The sequence below is a fragment of the Oryctolagus cuniculus genome, chromosome 16 (assembly GCF_051225735.1).
Source record: "Oryctolagus cuniculus isolate XC-2025 breed Fujian yellow rabbit chromosome 16, ASM5122573v1, whole genome shotgun sequence".
NCBI classification, from domain to species: Eukaryota; Metazoa; Chordata; class Mammalia; order Lagomorpha; family Leporidae; genus Oryctolagus; species Oryctolagus cuniculus.
The window spans coordinates 20,042,355-20,059,519 of NC_142882.1; the positions used below are offsets into that span (position 1 = coordinate 20,042,355).

Below are 17,165 nucleotides of genomic sequence, written 5' to 3' on the forward strand. Positions count from 1 at the left end.
CTCCAACCTTCAGCCCCGCCCCCACCCTATCTCCCAAGCCACGCCCCCGGCTAATCCACAGCGCCCAGGCCCAGGCGGGACTCCGCCCGCACCCACACCTGCCCCGCCCGGCCCCAGCACCCCGAGCCCAGGCCGGGCGCTCCCCGCTCCCCGCGACCCCAGCTTCCCCGGGGTGGGGGATCCTGCGCCCCCACCCCCTCCCGAGTTCTGATGACATCAGGCGCCGAGCCTGACGGCCAGGACAGTGAACTGGGGGTCCCAGCTTTATTCAAACTCGCGAGGACCCCACTCCCCCCGCTGTCCCGCGCCCACCAGGGGCTCGGTGGGGGTAGAGTCCGGGCGGCGCGACCAGGCCCCGAGCCCCTTAGCTTAGGCTTCTTGAACCCCAAGAGGCGCCGCTGCACGGGCTAGGGGCGGCGTGGAGGAGGCGGCCACACAATGGCCAAGATTCCGGTGTCCGCGGCGGGGGCGTCACCCGCAGTCCGAAGCGGCCACGGGCGGCCACGCGCACGGGGGGCTGCGGGCGCCGGGGCGCGGCCGGGGCGGCGGGCGCATGGCTTGGGCGATGAGGCCGGGCAGCGTCCGCAGGGAGGCGCCCAGCGCGTCCAGCCGGCGCTCCAGGGCCAGCAGCCGGGCGTCCAGCTCCTCGTGTTGGGCGTGCAGCTGGGACAGCAGGTCGAACATGACGCCCTGGGTCTGCGGGACAGAGAGGCCGGGGGCAGCGGGGACAACGGCGGGCAGGCGGCCCCCGCTGGCCGCTGCTGAGCCCCGAGGCAGGCGGATGGGGCTGGAGTGGCCCCCGGTGGTGGTGGTGGGGGGCGGGCGTTCTCGGCGACGGCGGAGGGGTCAGGGGTCAGAGCGCCCTGGAGAGCTGACCCGACCACAGACCCGCATCCCGCAGCTGGGCCGGGGGCGCGTCCCGCACCTGCGCGGCATCCCGCAGCCCGGCTACCTGGGTGCACGGCGCCACTCCGGCCACCAGGTGGCGCCCGAACACCGCCCCAGGCGCGGACCGCAGGGACCGGCGGCTCTCGGGGGAGCGGAGTGCGGGGCGGGGAGGCGCTCCCGCCCACAGCTTGCGCGCCTCCTCCTGGGCCGTCCGTCACGCACTGTCAGGCCCAGCCCACCCTGGCGGGGCCCCAGGACTTGGGCCGTCTCCCACTGCTTTCCCAGGTGCACGCGCAGGGAGCTGGCGCCGGGACTGGAACCCGGGGTGCTGCCCCCAAGCCTGACCTAAGACTGCGCGCGCAGGCGGCTGCAGCTTCCGGGAGACGGCTCACTGCGGAGGCCACGCTGGGAATTCCGTCCCGTTAGCCCGCCAAGGGTGCTCCCGACTTGCACAGGAGTTACTATAAACGGAGCAGCCTTGGCATTGAAAAGCTGGGGCAGCGACCGGCCACGAGGGGGCGCAGGGGGCCGCCTGTCCGCCGCCCGCAGCCCCGGCCCACTCACCTTGGCCAGGTCGGCCAGCGTCGTGGCCTGCGCGTTTAGTTTCCCCTGCTCGATCTTCACGCTGCGCAGCCTGGGGAGACCGGGGGGGTGGGTGGCAGAGTCGGGGGGGGGGCGGCGCCGTCGGGGGGCGGGGCTTTCATGCACCCCCCGGGACATGCACGGGAGCGTGGAGGGTCTGCAGGTCGGCCAAGCCCCTCCCAGCACGCAGGGGGCCTCTGCAGCCTGGGGTTGGACGCTCCCCCGCTCCCCGGGACCCCCCAGCCTCCCCGGGGTCGGTCACTTACTTCTGAGCCCTGGCACCCGGCGGAGCAGGGGGAAAAAAAATCACAAAGCAAATTGAACCGGGGCAGGCGCACACAGCCCCCAGGGCCGGGCGGGGAGGGGGGGACGCCTGGCCGAGCCCTCAGGGACGCCCCGGGCCTCGGTCCGCGGCCCCGGCCTCAGCACTCTTGGTGCGTGGACAGCGGCCCACCTGTCCATCACTGCTGCCCACCAGGGCCCCCGGGGGCCCAGCGTGGACCCATTCAGCCGCCCGCCTGTCCGCCCCTGCTGCCCACGCGGCACCAGGGAGACCAGCGTGGACCCAATCAGCCACTGGCCCGTGCCTGCGGAAGCAGGTGCACAGAGCCAGGCGCGGGCCCGTGGAGAGCTCGGGGTTGAGAGGCATGGCGGCCGGCTCCCTGCTATGGCCTGGGAAAGCGGTGGAGGATGGGCCAGGTCCTTGGGCCCCTGCACCCGTGTGGGAGACCCGGATGGAGCTCCTGGCTCCGGATCGGCACAGCTCTGGCCGTCGGGGCCACTTGGGGAGTGACCCAGCGGATGGAAGACCTCTCTCTCTCTCTCTCTCTATCAAACAGTCTTTTTATAGAAAGCGAGGGTGGAATTGGACACAGACCGGGGGAGGCCTGGAGCTGCCGGGGCCAGAAGCAAGACCAAGAGAGGGAGCGAGACAGAGAGGAGGGCGCACGCCCGCTGCAGGTTTGCTCCCCAGATGCGGGGGCGGCCGGGCTGGGCCAGGCTGAAGCCACAACAGCTGCATCCGGGTCTCCCGGGCCTTGTGCCGCCGCCACTGCCCCTGGTGACCAGCAACTGTCTCACCGGAAGCGGCGCAGATGGGACTCAAACCCAGGCCCAGGCAGTGTCTTAGCGGCTTCGGGGGCCCCGGAGCTCTCAGCGCCCCGCCCCCACCCGCCGCCCCCAAGGCCTGAGCCCCGCCCGCCGCGACCCCGCTGTCCCTGGCCCGGCTGGGCGGGGGTCACCACAGTCACTTCCAGGGGCCAAGAGGGAGAGCGAGCGCTGCCTCCCAATCAGGGGGACACAGGAGTCACGGTCCCGACCCCCACTTCTGCTCCCCACAAAGAATCTTCTAGAAGTTTCCGCCAGCAGGGCCGGGTCTGGCTCCCACGCCTGGCCACAGGGGCGTGGTCACAGTGACGTCACGTCCCAAGCAGGCCAATCAGTGATCGCAGCAGGCTCTGCCTGCCCCCGCCCCCTGCCAGCGCCCTGGGCCCCGCCCCCCACGCGGACCCGGGTCAGAGTCCAGGTTCCTGGGCCCGGAACCAGCGCCCGGGACATCTCTGCCCCCACTTCTGTCCGTTGGTTCATCCCCCCAGATGGCTGCGATGGTCGGGGCTGTGCCGATCCAGAGCCAGGAGCTCCATCCGGGTCTCCCATGCGGGTGCAGGGGCCCAAGAACCTGGCCCATCCTCCACTGCTTTCCCAGGCCATAGCAGAGAGCTGGATGGGAAGTGGAGCAGCCGGGACTCGAACCGGCGGTCACAAGGCCATATGCAGGCGGCAGCCCCAAGGGAGGTGGAGCCCAGGGGTAGACGGGCCTAGACAGAGGCGGGGCCCAGGGAATGCAGGGCCTAAAGGGAGGTGTGACCCAGGGGAGGCGGGGCCCAGGGGAGGCGGGGCCTAGACAGAGGCGGGGCTAAGTGAGGCGGGGCATAGAGGGTGATGGAACCCAGAGGGGGCGGGGCCCAGATGGAGGCAGGGTGGGGAGGGAGAGTTGGGGCCAGAGGGGGCGGAGTGCAGATGGAGGGAGCATGGACAGAGGCGGGGCCAAGATAGAGGCGGGGCCTGGAGGGGGCAGCCATCTCTCTGCGTGCAATGCACCCCCCCACTTCGTTCGCCGGGGCCGGGGCCGGGGCCGGTACAAAGCCAAGGCCGCTTGGCCACAGCGCCAGGTAATTTTGCCCCAAAATCGACCCATCTCCAGCCCGGCTTCCGTGGGCCCCATGGGAGGACCCGCGTGCTGAGACGGAGGAGCCGGACGGCCGCCTCGCGGGTCAGGACGACAGCTGGAGCCTGCGCCCCCCGCAGACCCCGGGCCTTCCTGCCCCCCGCAGACTCCGGGCCTCCCGCCCCGCGCAGACCCCGGGTCTTCCCGCCGATACAGCCGAGGAGGCCGCAGTGAGGGCCCCTGGGAGACCCGGGTGGAGCCCGGCTCCCGGCTTTGGATCACGCAGCGCCAGCCGTCGCGGCCACCTGGGGGTGAACCAGCGGACGGAAGACCCCCCAACTCTTTCAGATACATCAATAACTAAATCTCAAACGAGCCATCCCGACCTTGCCGGTTCTGGAGCCAGCGCGCCCAGCCTGGCCGGCCTTGCCCCGGGGGCTGCCTCCCGGGACCCTGGGGAGCCCCCGCCTGGGTCCCCAGGGCGCAGCTGAGCCTTGGACCCGGTTCAGGTCACGCTGGGGCCGGCCAGCAGCAGAGCCCAGACCCGGACGCCAGCCCGAGCCCCTCTGGGTGATCTTCCGGGTGGCCAACGGGAAGAGGGGAAGCGGCTCCGCTCCGAGGCCGGCGTCCCAGCTCCCAGCGGCATCTGCCCACCCTGGGTCCTGCGCCCACCCCGCCCACCCTGGGTCCCTGCACCCGCCCAAGCCCCGCCCACCCTGGGTCCTGCGCCTACCCCGCCCACCCCGGGTCCCTGCACCTGCCCAGGCCCCGCCCACCCTGGGGTCCCTGCACCTGCCCAAGCCCCGCCCACCCTGGGTCCTGCGCCCGCCCCGCCCACCCTGGGTCCCTGCACCTGCCCTGCCCCGCCCACCCTGGGTCTTGCACCTGCCCTGCCCCGCCTACCCGGTCCTGCGCCTACCCCGCCCACCCCGCCCGCCCCGCCCCGTAGGGAGGCGGCCGGGAGCCGCGGACTTACTGATGGATGGCTTGGAGGAACTTACGCTGGTGTCTGCGCACGCGGGCGGGGTCCGGCCTCCGCGCCAGCCGGCTGTGCTTGTAGATGAGCCAGGTCTCCCTGAGCACGTTGGCGGCGGCGTTCTTCACCTGCGCGCGAGGGTTCCGGAAGGTTCCGGAAGGTCCCGGACAGGCGGCTCCGCCGGCCCTCCCGCCACGCCCTGCCCCGCCCCGCCCCAGCCCTACCCGCTTCGTGAGTTGAGTGTCCATCATGAAGTTGTGCACGTGCTTCTCGGCCTTGGTCAGCTCCAGCTTCCGGGCCACCACGGCCACCACGAGCGCCGTGCAGCCGGCCCCCTGCGCGCAGGGCAACGCCCGCCTCAGCGCCGCCGCCTCCGGGCAGCCTGCCCTGATTCCACCCGCCACAGCCCTGGAGCCGCCTCCCGGCCAGCGCCGTACACAGGCATGGCCTGAGGGGGCAGGGGCTGGGGCGGAGTGGGCCGCACGCAGCGTTCGGCCGAGCCGGGGGCCATACCATGATGCCCGTGAGCAGGCACACGCCCTTCCCGCAGTATGTGTGCGGCACCAGGTCCCCGTAGCCAATGGACAGGAAGGTGATGGAGATGAGCCACATGGCCCCCAGGAAGCTGCTGGTCACCTCCTGCTTGTCGTGGTACCTGCGGGACAGAGGAGGGAGGGGAGGGGAGGGGAGGGGTCAGCCCCCCCCCCCCGCGCCTACATCACACACTCTCCGGCAGGGCCCCAGGGTGGGCGGGGCTAGGGCAGGTGCACCCACCCCCTGTTCCCCTCCCACAGCCAGACAGAAGCAGTGGGGGGGGTTGTGGTTGCGAGGCTAAAGGGAGGGGACCAGGCATGGGGGAGGGGAGACCCAAGGGTCGCCCCAGGACTTGAAAGCCGAGCACCGGTCCCCAACCCAAGCCCGGGCTTTGCCTGCTGGAGGGGCGCCCTGGGCGAAGCCGACGGGTCCGGCACAGGTACCCAGCCAGGTCCGTGCTGTGGCCTGGGGGCGGCAGGGGCAGCCCCGTGCCTGGGCCCTGCACGCGCGGGGGAGACCCGGATGGAGCTCCTGGTGCAGGGCTCCAGCCGGCCCAGGCCCAGGCGCGAGGCGGTGTAGGCCAGGCCATTGCTTCCGGAGCCCTGTCTGCGCCGCCCCAGCGCACCAGAAGGGGGCACCATCAGAAGCGCAGCATGGGACTCGAACCCGTGCCCTCAGGGGAGGCAGGTGCGTCACGCCGGGAGCTTCCTAAGCGTCCAGGGCGCAAGGCCAAGGTCTCGGGACGCGATTGTGAGCCAAGGTGGGGCTAAGGCCCTGGCTGGGGGCTGGGGGCTCGAGGGGCAGCCCTGGGCTCCGCCCCCTACCCTGGAGACCCCATGCGGTCGTTCGGGACCCCCGCTGGGGTCAGTTTGGGTCGGGACCACCAGGGCAGCACAGGGCCGAAGACCGGGTGGGCAGAGGAAGCCCCCGTAGATCAGGTGTTGGGGTGGCTGTCGCCCAGGGCATGGACCCACCCGAGTCCGTCCACCCTGGGCTCCAGGGCCAGGCCCCTCTCCCACCCCGGACCCGCGGCCCAGGAGCCCCCAGTGAGGCAACGGCGCCAGCAGTGGGCAGCAGGGCAGTCCTGGGGGGGTCTGTCATCCTGGGGGCGGGGCCCTGTCCCAGGGGCGGGGCCGAGGTCCTGGGGGCGTGGCCGACCCTGTGCGCACCTCTCGCACACGCGCACCGTCCAGGCGGCGATGACCCAGGACGAGACGCTGCACACGAGCAGCACGGTGCCCGGGCACAGGGTCATGAGCGTCTTGAGCACGAAGCGCGCGTTGAACGTGACCTTGCCGAGCGCGCCCAGGCTGCGGCCCGAGGCGTCCGTGAAGGCCCTGCTGTGCAGCAGCAGCACGCGGCCCAGCAGGTAGAGGCGCAGGAACATGGGCACAGACAGCAGCGCGTCCACGTCCGCCTCGGCGCGCGACAGGGCCAGGCGCGCCGCCCAGCGCAGCCGGGAGTGGCCGGGCGGCGGGTGCACGGCGCACACGGCCAGCTCCAGCGAGATGAGCAGCACGCGCCGCCGCGTCAGGGCGAGCCGCCAGTCGTCTGCGCCGGTGTCCACGAGGAACAGCTGCGGGGAGGCGGGGCCGGTCCCGGACACGCCCCCTGGGCCCGGGCCCCGCCCCAGCCAAACCTCACCCCCGGCCCTGCCAGACCTGCCCCCACCCAGGCCAGGCCTTGCCCCCGGCCCCTGGAACCAGGAATGGAGAAGGGGCGGGCTCTGAGCCTTAGCCCCGCCCCCAGCCGGGCCCAACCCCAGCCCCGCCCCCGCGCCAGGTCTGGGAACGCAGGTAGGGGCAAGGGGCAGGCGCTAGGGAAAGGGCTGGGCAGCCCCCCGCCGGCCCAAGCGTGACCTTGACCTTGGGGCCCGGCCTCCAGTGCTCTTGCCTGGAATCTACCCCAAGCGGTGGACACGCTGGGCCACCAGGGGGCGCCGCGCGGAGCTCCAGCCCAGGCAGGGGTCCTCAAGGTCAGGTCAGAGGTCAGGAGTCAGCAGCTGGGTCTGCCAAGCTCGCCAGGCCCTGAGCTGGGCACTCACGGCCCCACTCTGGCCTTGGTGCCCTCTCCCCCCCCACCGCGCCCCTGGCAAACAGAACTCTGCGGCCGCCACCTTCCAAAAGTTGGGGTGCAGCCCAGCAGGAACAAGAGCCCCCGCTGACCCTCCCCGCTCGCCCCAGACCCCGCCACGCTCAGTCTTTGCTGCCCCAGGGCCTTTGCACAGGACCCTGGCGCCACCCTCCAGGCTCCATCAGCAGACACCGCTGTGCAGACGATCCCCAGGGGCCCGGCGCGCCTGGGGGGCAGAGGCAGGCGGGCGCTCACCTGGATCTCACGCGCGTGGTACAGGATCACCAGGCCCAGCAGGATGACGGTGGACAGGCTGATGAGGCATTTGAGTGCAAAGGAATACAGCGACTCCTGCGCCGAGAGAGGGGCTTGGGAGGGGGCGGTGTGGCCCAGGAGCAGGGCTGACCCGGACCCCAGGGCGTGCGGTCCGCTAAGCGGCTCTGCTCCTGGACCCCCACGGAGCCCTGGCTGCCCGCGGGCGGGGTTGCGGGAGCGACGCCCCGGCCTGGGCTGCCGGCGAGGTGGGTCAGCGCCACGACGCACCCAGGCACAGCACTCCACAATTTACAGGGCTTGGTCTGTCCCTGGAAGTCCAGGGGGTTCAAGGCCTGGCCTCCCTGGGGCTCAGCACTTCCGTGTGCAGTGCCCGGTCCCGCCCTCCCCATCTCTCTGTCCTCACACCACTGGGTGGCAAGAGGGGACCACAGCCGGTTCAGGAACCCCAGGCCTTCTCTGGGGCTCCCCCGCAGTTCTGGGGTAAGGGCCGCCCGGCGTGCTCGGGGCCACACCCCTGGGAGCCCTGGCCAAGCCCCTGCAGGCCCCGCCCCATCAGGTCGCGCCCCCGCCAACCCCAGCCTATGAGGGCTTACCGGGGCGCCGGCCACGCCCCCGCCAGCAGCACCACCCCTGGCCCCTGCAGGCCCCGCCCCCCGCCGGCCCCGCCCACCTTGGAGTACACGCCCCAGGACAGCTCGGTCTCGGTGACCATGGCCACAATGCCAAACATGCCGAAGATGAGCGCGTAGTCGCTCAGCCGCTTCCGCTTCTCGAAGAGCGCCCGGCGGTGGCCCAGGCGGTGGCCCGCGGCCGGCGGCCGCCCCGCGCGCGCGCCGTCGTCCTCGTCCTCGCCCTCGCCCTCGGCCTCGCCCTCCTGCCGCTGCCCCCGGCCGGCCTCGGGGTCCGGGGCGTCGCTGCCCAGCGGCCGCCCCGCGCTGCCATTGCGGCTGTGGCCGTTCATGGCGACCTGGGCGCCGGCATGGCTCGGCGGCGGCGCGGCGGTGCTGACCTGCGGGGACACGCGGGGGGCGGGGCTGTGGCCCGTGCAGGACGCGGGCGGATGAGCCCCGGCCCAAGATCAAGACCGCCACGACCCCTGGCTGCAGCCAGGAGGGCCCAGGGCCCGCGCCCACCGCCCGGCTCCCCCTTCCACGCCCCAGAGGGCCCAGGGGCCGGCGCTCACCTCCCCGCTCCCCCCTGCACCCCCAGACCCTGCTCCAGGGTCTTTGCACGGGCTGTGCCCACCTCCGGAGCACGCTCCCAGCAGGCGGCGGACCCCGGTGACGGAAAGCACCTGCAGGTGGGCCGGGGAGTTGGGGGCTCAGCCCCCTGCAACTGACCCCACCCAAGCCCCTGGGCCTAGGCTCTGTCCCCAAGGGCCTGAGCACGCCTGTGCCGGCTTGGGGTGGAGCCTGAGCCCTGGAGACCCCTGGCCTGGCCTGGGCGGACCCGTGAATGACAGCCCGGGAGGGGAGGGCGCACAGAGCCCTGCCACGTAGGACCCCACAACCCCCACCATCCGGCGGCTCAGCTTCTGGGCCAGCACCCTGCGCATGCGCACCCCAGCAGGCCACCATGCTGCCCCCCCTCCCCCGCCGCGCACGTGGAGGACCCGGATGGAGCCCGCGGCCCTGGCTGCCACAGCCGCTTGGGAACCGATGGGTTCACAGTTTGGTCTGTCTGTCTCCCTAACTCCGCCTCAAACACATGCGTCTAACACAATGCAAAATCTCATCTCAGACAAGGGAGACCCCGCCCCCCCAGGGTCCCCAAGCAGGGATCCCGGCGCCTGGCCAGGGAGTGCGTGAAAGTCCCACGGGTGGGCCGGGCACGCGAGGCGGGGGCGGCCAGGGGGCGGCCCTGCCCCTGGGGAGAGGCCAGGCCGGCAGGCACGGGGGGTGCACACAGGCGGCCGCCCCGAGCCCCACTGCAGGCGCCAGACCCCGACAGGATGAATCCCAGAGTCGGGGGACGGGGTGGCCTTGGCCACCACACTTCACGGGGCCGCTTGGTGCCCTGCGTGTGTCTGCAGCCACTGAGGGGGCACAAGGGTCATTCCTTCTGCGGCTGGGGGACCTCCTGCGAGCATGCGCACCCCGGGACCCGAGCGCGGCGGAGACCCGGATGCAGCTCCCAGCTCCCGGCCCAGCCGGCCACAGGCTTCTGGGGGAGCGAACCAGCGGGCGGACGACCTCTCTCTCTTTCTGTAAGTCTTTCAAATAACTCAAGAGGGGGCGGCGGTCCCCCAGAGGCCCCCTCCTCTTTCCAGACACCCTTTCCCTTCCCCCACGGCCAGCTGGGCCTGACAGCGGGATCCCTGTGGTGCTCTGGGGGTTCCGGGGAGCCCCGGCGGAGCTGTGCTATCCGTCAAAGGCTGTTTTCCTGAGCCCCTCGAAGACCTGGGGCTCACCCAGTCCCTGCATACCCACAGCCAGGAGCTCTCTAACCCAGGACTTGCACCTGAGTGACAGGCAGGCGCCCTACCACCTGCGCCATCAGCCCCGCCTCCCAGGCTGGCACCTGCGGGATGCTGGAGACAGGAGCCGGCGCTGGGACTTGAACCCGGGCCACGCGGTGTGGTGTGCACCTGCCCCACGGGCACTCCTAGCGGCCGCCTCCGCCGAGCTGCCCTAGGGCACCCTGGCCAGGCCTCTCCGCCCCAGCACCGCCCCCAGGGGGCCCTTGTGCAGACCATGGTGGGGGGCGAAGCGACAAAGGAGCTGCAGGTGCCCCTACCGGGTCCCGGAAGTCCCCGCCTCTTTCTGGGCTGCACCTTTACCGGGTCCTCGCGGCTGAGAGCCAGGCGCAGTCGTCAGAGGCGGATCCAGCTGGGACAGTGGCCCCGACCCCCGACCCCCGGACAGGGCAGGAGCGTCCAGGCCCCGAGGGCCTCCAGGGCAGGGGCCAGCACCATCCCCGAGGCCTCCTGACACAGCTAGGTGCCCAGGCTCCGTGGCCCATCCCCGTCCCCGCCCCGGGCACGCGTGGCTCAGCGCCGCCGCCCCTCAACCCAGGACACGGCGGCAGTGCCCTGGGCTGATCCGGGGCACAGCAGGTGGGGGACCCGCCCGAGCGCTGGCCCGGGAGTCAGGGGAGTGGAAGCCCCACCTCTCATCCCCAAGCCCCCCCACCTCCAGCCGCATCTGTGGAGTTTGGGGCTCACAGCCTCCACCCCGCCAGAGATCGCGCCCCAAGTCTTTACTCACTCGGGCGCTGCGCGCACGCTCGCTCCCGGCTCCGCGTCCCCGAACCCCACCGACTCTCCCCGTCCTGGCCCCGGACCCACTCCGCGGCCGCCTCCAGGAAGCGCCCCCTCCCCCGCGTCGGGCGCCCCAGAGAGGCAGACCCTGGCCCCTCCGACTCCCCGCGCCCCGTACCTGCTGCTGACCGCGGCGGGCGCACGCGGCTGGCGGCGAGAGGGTCCTGCGCGGCCGCGGACCCGCAGGAGCCGGCCGGGGCCGCGGCCGGGGCGGGCGGCAGCGGGACGGCGCGGGGCCCCGGGGCGGCGGGGCCGGGGGCGGCGGCAGCGGGTGCATTCCCCGCCGCCCAGAGCACGGGCCCGGCCGGGGGGCGAGCGCCCGCCCCAGCTGGGAGAGGAGGGGGCGGCGCGACGCGAGCGGCGCCGCCGATTGGCCGGGCCCTGGTGGCCCCGCCCCCGGCGACCCCGCAAGCCCCGCCCCTATTTAAAGATCCCGGGTTCCCGGGCGCCCCGTGCTCCCCCGCCCGCTCGCCGCGGATCCTCCAAGTCGGCCTCTCACCCCCGCGAGGAGGAGGGGCCCTTGGCCTAACACCCTCGGCCCTGGTAGCCACCCCCTCCCAAAAATGGGGTCCTCAGCCTCCAGCCGCCTGTAAACCTTTGGGGGCGCAGGGGACGTCTTAGCCAAGTGACCCGGTGACCCAGAAGCCGTCACGTGCTGTCTGCCCCGTGTGGGGGCGCGGGACGTCGGCCTGGGGGCGGGGCCTGGAGCCGCGTGTGGGGGCACTGGGGGGTTCTGCTGGGGACAGGCCTGCTCCCATGGGACTCCTGACACCTGCGCCCCGGCTGGCGGCCAGCAGGAGCCCTGGGGGCCGGGGGTCCCCGAGACAGGGCCCCCTCCGCCCGCACCCAGGAGGGCCTGGGACAGCTCACTCGTTCCCGGACAATGGTGGGGGGAGCTGGGGGACCTGGAGGCAGACCCCCCCTCCCGTCCCCCTCTGTGTGCGTCCCTGTCCCCTGCTTGGGGACCCCTGGTCGGCAGCCCAGGCCGGGGCGTCGCCCCCGGAACCCCGCCCGCGGGCAGCCAGGGCTCCGTGGGGGTCCAGGAGCAGAGCCGCTTAGCGGACGGCAGGCCCTGGGGTCCGGTTAGCCCTGCTCCTGGGCCACACCGCCCCCTCCCAAGCCCCTCTCTCGGCGCAGCTGGCCTGGTGTTTCCGGGCGGTCAGCTGGAATGAATGAATGAATGAATGAGCGAGGCCCTGCTGCCGGGGCAGGGGCTGAAGAGGCCGCGCAGGGCAGCCGACGGGACCCCAACTTCCTGCCCCTGGGGAACGCGACCCTCGTTCACCTGTGCCCGCCAGGCAGGGCCACCCCGAGGGCGGCCTGGGAACGGACGCCTAGACACAGGGGGCCTGCTCGGGGCAGGAGGCGACCCCTGGGACCGCAGGGGCACGGCGGGGGCGGGCCAACGCAAGCCCCACCCCCTGCACAGCGCAGCTGCCCATCCAGGCCCCGCCCCCTCACCCTCTCCCCGCCCAGGCCTGGGGCACCTGCGGTTCCTGGCTGGACCCCCGGGGATCCGTGTTGGGGTAGCGGGGCCTCCCAGGCCCCAGGGCCCCGAGGGCTGCGCTCACCCCTGCCTGGCTCACCGCCCACCTGGCCCCTTCAGTGAGCTCCGCGCTGGACACGCAGAGGCTGCCGGGAAGGTGGGGGGGAGGGCTGTGTGCACACGCAAGGCCCTGGGGTAGGATTCAGGAGGCCGTGTTGGCGGGAGCCGCGGGAGGCCAGGGGGTCGGGGTCCGCCAGCAGGGAGCAAGCCCCCATACCCCGGGCTCCTGGGAAGGGCAGGGGCCTGGGAGTCGTTCTCGCAGCATTTATGGAGCGCCTCATGTATACGAAGTGGGGACAAAGCCCCCCAAGGTTGTAGGCCAGAGGCAGCAGCTGTGAACTGTGGGGGCGGCGGGGCGGGGCCTCGGCGGCCGCCCAGAAAACACACAGAGCTCCCAGGCCCCTCGGTCCGTGCCCACTAGAGGGACCCCTGATGCGACCCCCTCCCCCTGCGGCGGCTGTGCCGACTTCCGGTCGCCCCAGGACCCGAGGTCCGACTCCATTTGCAGCCTTTGCCACGCGGGTAAAGGAGCAAGGGGCCGGGCGGGCCCTGGGCGCAGACCCCCTGCCCCCGCTGCTCAGGACCCCAGTGCCCCGCGCATGCGCACCCTGGGCTGTAGTGGCCAGGGCCCCCGCTGCCCACGCGGGAGACCCGGATGGAGCAGGCAGGCACCAGGGTGGGGGGTAGGCACAGTGAGGCCGGGAGGACCCCGAAGACGCGCGACCCGGCCCCCCTGCACCCAGGCAGCGGGGACCGTGACCCGGGCCCAGCGATGGCGCCAGGCATACAGCAGGTGCTCAATACGTGCCTGTGCGCAGCCGCTCCCAGCCTCCCTGGGCCTGGCTCCTGGCGCGGCCCTGCCCACTCCCTCCGCACCCACCCTGGCCCGTCCAGGCACCATCGCAGCCTCCACTCCAGCCTCTCCCTCTTTCACCGCAGCCCTCCCCGGTGGCCACGGAGGGCCTCTCCCTGCCCACGCCCGCCCCCACCCCCTGCCGCCTGGGCCGTGCGGTCCTGGCTTCTCCCCCCATCGCTCCCCCAGTCTCGCTCAGCCTGCTCCAGCCACAGCTCCTCGCACCGAGCTTGCTCCTGCCCCATGGCCTTTGCACACGCTCTCCCTACGGCCGGCTATGCTGTGCCCCCAGCGCTCACTGCTGACCACGGACATCAGGGTTCACAGGGGAAAGATGCCAGTGAATTTCTCTCAGTGCAGCCTCCTCCCCCCCAGGAGCCCGGACTTGGAGGGTGGGGGGGGGGCTCAGGGCCCTGCCCCACTCGGCCTGTGTGCCGTGGGTGGGGGCTCCCACGGCCTCCGAGTGGTGTCGCGGGCAGAGACGCCTGGGCCCGCAGCACCTTCGCCGACTTCCCGACTGCTGCCACTGCCCCGGCACCCGGAGCTGATGGGGGCCCGGGAGCCCGGGAACGACTCACCCCGAGGTGCAGGGGTCTCCTGGCCCAGCCGCTGCCGTGGGGCGCGCCCGCTTCAGGGCCCGTGGGTCACCGCCGGGCTGCCAGGGGCCGCAGCTGCGGGGCCCTCGTCCTGGCGACCTGGGCGGAAAGGGACAGGGTGGGCGGGAGGCGGGACGCAGGCCCGGGGCCCCCGGAGCAGCCCCCAGACCCGCCGCCCCTCCCGCGCCCCAGGACCCCTCCCCTCCCCGGGGGCCCCTCCACCGCCCTCTCCGCGGCGGCGGGGCAGGGGGCTGGCTTGGGTTCCCCCAGGAAGACAAAACCCGCAAGTCCTGCCTGGAGGAGGCGGCCCGAGATCGGGGCGGAAGAGGTAGCGCCAGGTGCCTGGAACCGGGCGGGGCAAGGGCTGCTACTCGGAGAAGCCCCTGCGGGCCTCGTGGGGGGGGGGGCTCGCGGTGGCGGGAGGGGAGGAGGGAGGCGCCTGCGGGAGGGCGAGGGTCTGGCCAGGGCTGACGGCGCAACTTGGGCCGAGTAGGGCTTTCCCACCCTCCCAGTTCCAGGCGGACCCCCCACCCCGGCCAGAGCCCTGCTCCCCCCACCTCGGGGTTAAGCGCAGGGAGCAGAGACCCCCCCAGAGCAGCCCGTGCAGCAGGGGCCTCGGGCTTTGGGGTGCCCGCCTGGCTGGGTGACCTTGGGCGTGTGGTCACCGTCTCTGGGCCTCCAAGGCCAGCGCGGGGCTGGGGCTCCAGCAAGCGGGAGGAGGCGGGTGCGGGGCTCCCGTGCTGGGGCGGGGGCAGCGGAGGAAGGCGCCGGCCTGGGGGGGTCGGGCCGGGTCCTCCCCTGGGGGCGGGGTCCACGCGGCCTCAGACCCAGGAGCCCCGCCCTCCTTTGCGGGGTACAGGGCGGGGGGTGGGGTCTGGAGCAGAGACCCCAGGGCTCTGCGTTGGAGATAAAACACACGCTCACGCGCACTCACGCACACACACGCGCGCACACACAAAGCCCCGGGGGACGCTCCCGCTGCCCCCAGCTCCCCTTCGGACGGCCCCGGCCAGCCGAGCGGAAGGGCCCCCCGCCCACACTCACCGGCCTCCGTAGCCGCGGGAGGCCCCCCGCGCCTGGCCCGCGCGCACCGAGCCCAGTGCACCGCCGGGCAAGGGCGTGCGAGGCGGGAGGGTGTGCGCGCGCCGCCGCAGAGCTGACCCCCGCCCCGCCGCCCCGGGCCCCGCCCCGCCGCCCGGGGAGGGGGCGCCGACCCGGCGCAGGGGGTGCTCGCGCCATCGAGGGAGCGGGGGATGGAGGGGGCGGCCCTGGCGCGAGCCCCCTTCCCCGCACGCAGCGCCCGGAGCCGCCAGGGGCAGGGAACCCCCGGCCGGGTCTCTCCCGAGCCAACTCCCCCCAGCCTGGCGATCGCTCGAAGACCGCGGGCGGTCACTTCACAGCAGGGCAAACTGAGGCCCAGGCAAGGGGGCACCCCTGGCCGGGGCCCAGCGCCCCAGGGACACAGCTCACCACTGCCCTGCTCGGTCCGGATGCCCCCGCCCCCCTCCCGTGTCCCCAGGGAAGAACCCGCCCCGAGCCGAACAATGACGCCTCCCTCACCTCACCTCACGCTGGCCTTGGGGGCTGGGAGGTCTGGGGGGGGGGTCCCCGCAGGCTCGGGTGGCCGCCTTGGCCGCCAACTCCCGGCGAGGCCGGCGCGAAGACCCCAGGAAACTTTGCTTCCGCCGTGGGGCGGCGGGGACCCCCCCACCCCGCGGGGCGGACCGCCGAGCGGCGAAGGTCACGGCCAGATGGGAACCGAGCGGGCTCCCGGGTGCGGGCCCTGGGGGGTGCGCAGGGGAACCATCCCAGTCCCGCGCATGGCGGTGACCTTGGCCGCGCGCAAGCCCCCCGGCCGAGCCTCAGTTTCTCTCTGGCGAATGGACCGCGCCCCTTCCTCCTCCGGGGGTCTCAGCCCCGCCACGGGCTCCTGCTCCGGCCGCCCCTCCCCCAGGAGCGCGGCGCCCCCACCCACCTTCTGCGGCAGTCCGGGGCCGGGGGATTCCCTCCTGGAAGCGGGGCCGCCCGCAGCCGTCATCGTGGGTTTTCTGCCTACCCCCTCCTCCCTCCAGAGATTCTAAAAATAGCGCTCCCCCTCCCCAGTCCCCCAGCCCCGGGCCTCGCGCGCCGCTCGGCAAAGGCGCTCCCCGGCGGGGGCCGGGATTCCGCGGCGCGGGCGGGGCTGGGGGAGGCGGCGGGCGGGGTGCAGGGGCGGGGGGAGGCCAGGAGCGAGCGCACCCCCCGCCCATTGTGTATGTGTGTGTGTGAGAGAGAGAGAGAGAGAGAGAGAGAGAGACGCTCAGAGCGGGCGGCCAGTCGACCGTGACCGTGTGTGAAAACCGGGGGCGAACAAAGGGGCCGGGGGCTGGGTTGTGGGCCAGAGCTGAGGCTCCCGCGTCTGCTTCGTGGAGGCCCGTAGCGGCCGGACCCGGGGCTCCCCCTGCCCCTTGGCTGGTCCTGCAGAGCCCCTGACCCCGCGTCCCCCAGTGCCGCAGCGCCTCCTGGCCTGAGCCGCCTCTGCACCCACGGATGGCCCTCCTCACCCCAGGGACAGCGCCGGGCCCGTCTCGCAGCCCCGCCCACCCCGCACCTGCCCCTGCCCTTCGGCCCCCGACCCGGACCCCACGCGGACTCCCTGGGCTCACCCAGCCCCGACCCCTGCCCCTCCCGTCCTCTGAGCCCCCAACAGGCCGCAGGGTGTCCCTGGGAACACCCATCCCCGACCCTCTACACCGTGCAGGCCCCTTGGCACACCCAGCCCCTCCCAGCCCCGACCTGGACCCCGCGCGTGGGCTCTCTGTGCTCACCCAGCCCGGACTCGGCGCTGCCCTCCTGGACACACACAGCCCCTCCCAGCCTCTGAGCCCCCAGCGGCCTCCCTGGCACACCCAGCCACGACCCCCGACCTGGAACGGCCTCCCTGGCACACCCAGCCACGACCCCCGACCTGGCACGGCCTCCCTGGTACACCCAGCCTCTTCCAGCCTCTGAGCCGCCGCCTCTGCTGTTCCCACCCTGGCTCCCCCACCCCAGGGCCTGGCGTCCCCAGGAGCAGTGTCCAAGGTCACCTCCTGCGGCCTTGCCCGGCTCAGCTCCAGCACCTCCTGCCCCCCCTCGAATGAGGGGCCAGGGGACCCGGCACCCCCACCGCCCACTCCCAGGGGCTCCTCGCCCCACAGGCCCCGGGAGGAGCTGCAGGGCTGACCCGGGTCAGCCACAGGCAGCCGCCAGGAGAGCGCCCGGGTCATCTCGGGGCGGGGTCCCCTGCTGGCGGCAGGTGCACGGGGTGTCCAGCCGCGGACGGCGGCGGCGAGGCCTCGGGTGGGTGCCCTTGGGGGCTCATTTCCCCGTGGTTTTCATGAGCTTTGCGTTAACGTTTTATCATCTCCCGCTTGTTCCAACCATGAGGATAAAG

The 17,165-nt window shown here is 73.2% G+C and overlaps 1 protein-coding gene across 3 annotated transcripts; it reads right to left on the reverse strand.

Annotated features, from left to right (window-relative positions):
- Positions 1-231: 231 nt before the first annotated feature.
- On the reverse strand, positions 232-15,942 carry KCNN1 (potassium calcium-activated channel subfamily N member 1). 3 transcript variants are annotated; one of them, XM_070059522.2, is made up of 10 exons: positions 15,726-15,942; positions 13,733-13,849; positions 8,167-8,505; positions 7,476-7,571; positions 6,317-6,723; positions 5,127-5,268; positions 4,838-4,948; positions 4,614-4,741; positions 1,453-1,522; positions 233-696 (listed from the first exon to the last, which is right to left on the reverse strand). In XM_070059522.2, the coding sequence occupies exons 3-10, from the start codon at positions 8,455-8,457 to the stop codon at positions 472-474; spliced, it is 1,470 nt and encodes a 489-aa protein (XP_069915623.1). In that variant the 5' UTR covers positions 8,458-8,505; positions 13,733-13,849; positions 15,726-15,942; the 3' UTR covers positions 233-471. The 3 variants fall into 3 exon arrangements, 2 of the variants coding, with proteins under 2 accessions (XP_069915625.1, XP_069915623.1); XM_070059524.2 differs by lacking the exons at positions 13,733-13,849; positions 15,726-15,942 and adding an exon at positions 10,874-11,099 and having other exon boundaries at positions 232-696; XR_011383019.2 differs by lacking the exons at positions 13,733-13,849; positions 15,726-15,942 and adding an exon at positions 10,874-11,100 and having other exon boundaries at positions 559-696; positions 4,639-4,741.
- Between the last annotated feature and the right edge of the window lie 1,223 nt (positions 15,943-17,165).

Excerpts from the sequence above, each read along its gene's own strand:
- KCNN1 (XM_070059524.2), bottom strand. The coding sequence starts at position 11,032 with ATGCACCCGCTGCCGCCGCCCCCGGCCCCGCCGCCCCGGGGCCCCGCG. Across the intron at positions 8,506-10,873 it reads CCCGCCGCGGTCAGCAGCAG|GTCAGCACCGCCGCGCCGCC; the intron begins GTACGGGGCGCG and ends GTGTCCCCGCAG. Across the intron at positions 4,949-5,126 it reads GCCTGCTCACGGGCATCATG|GGGGCCGGCTGCACGGCGCT; the intron begins GTATGGCCCCCG and ends CCCTGCGCGCAG.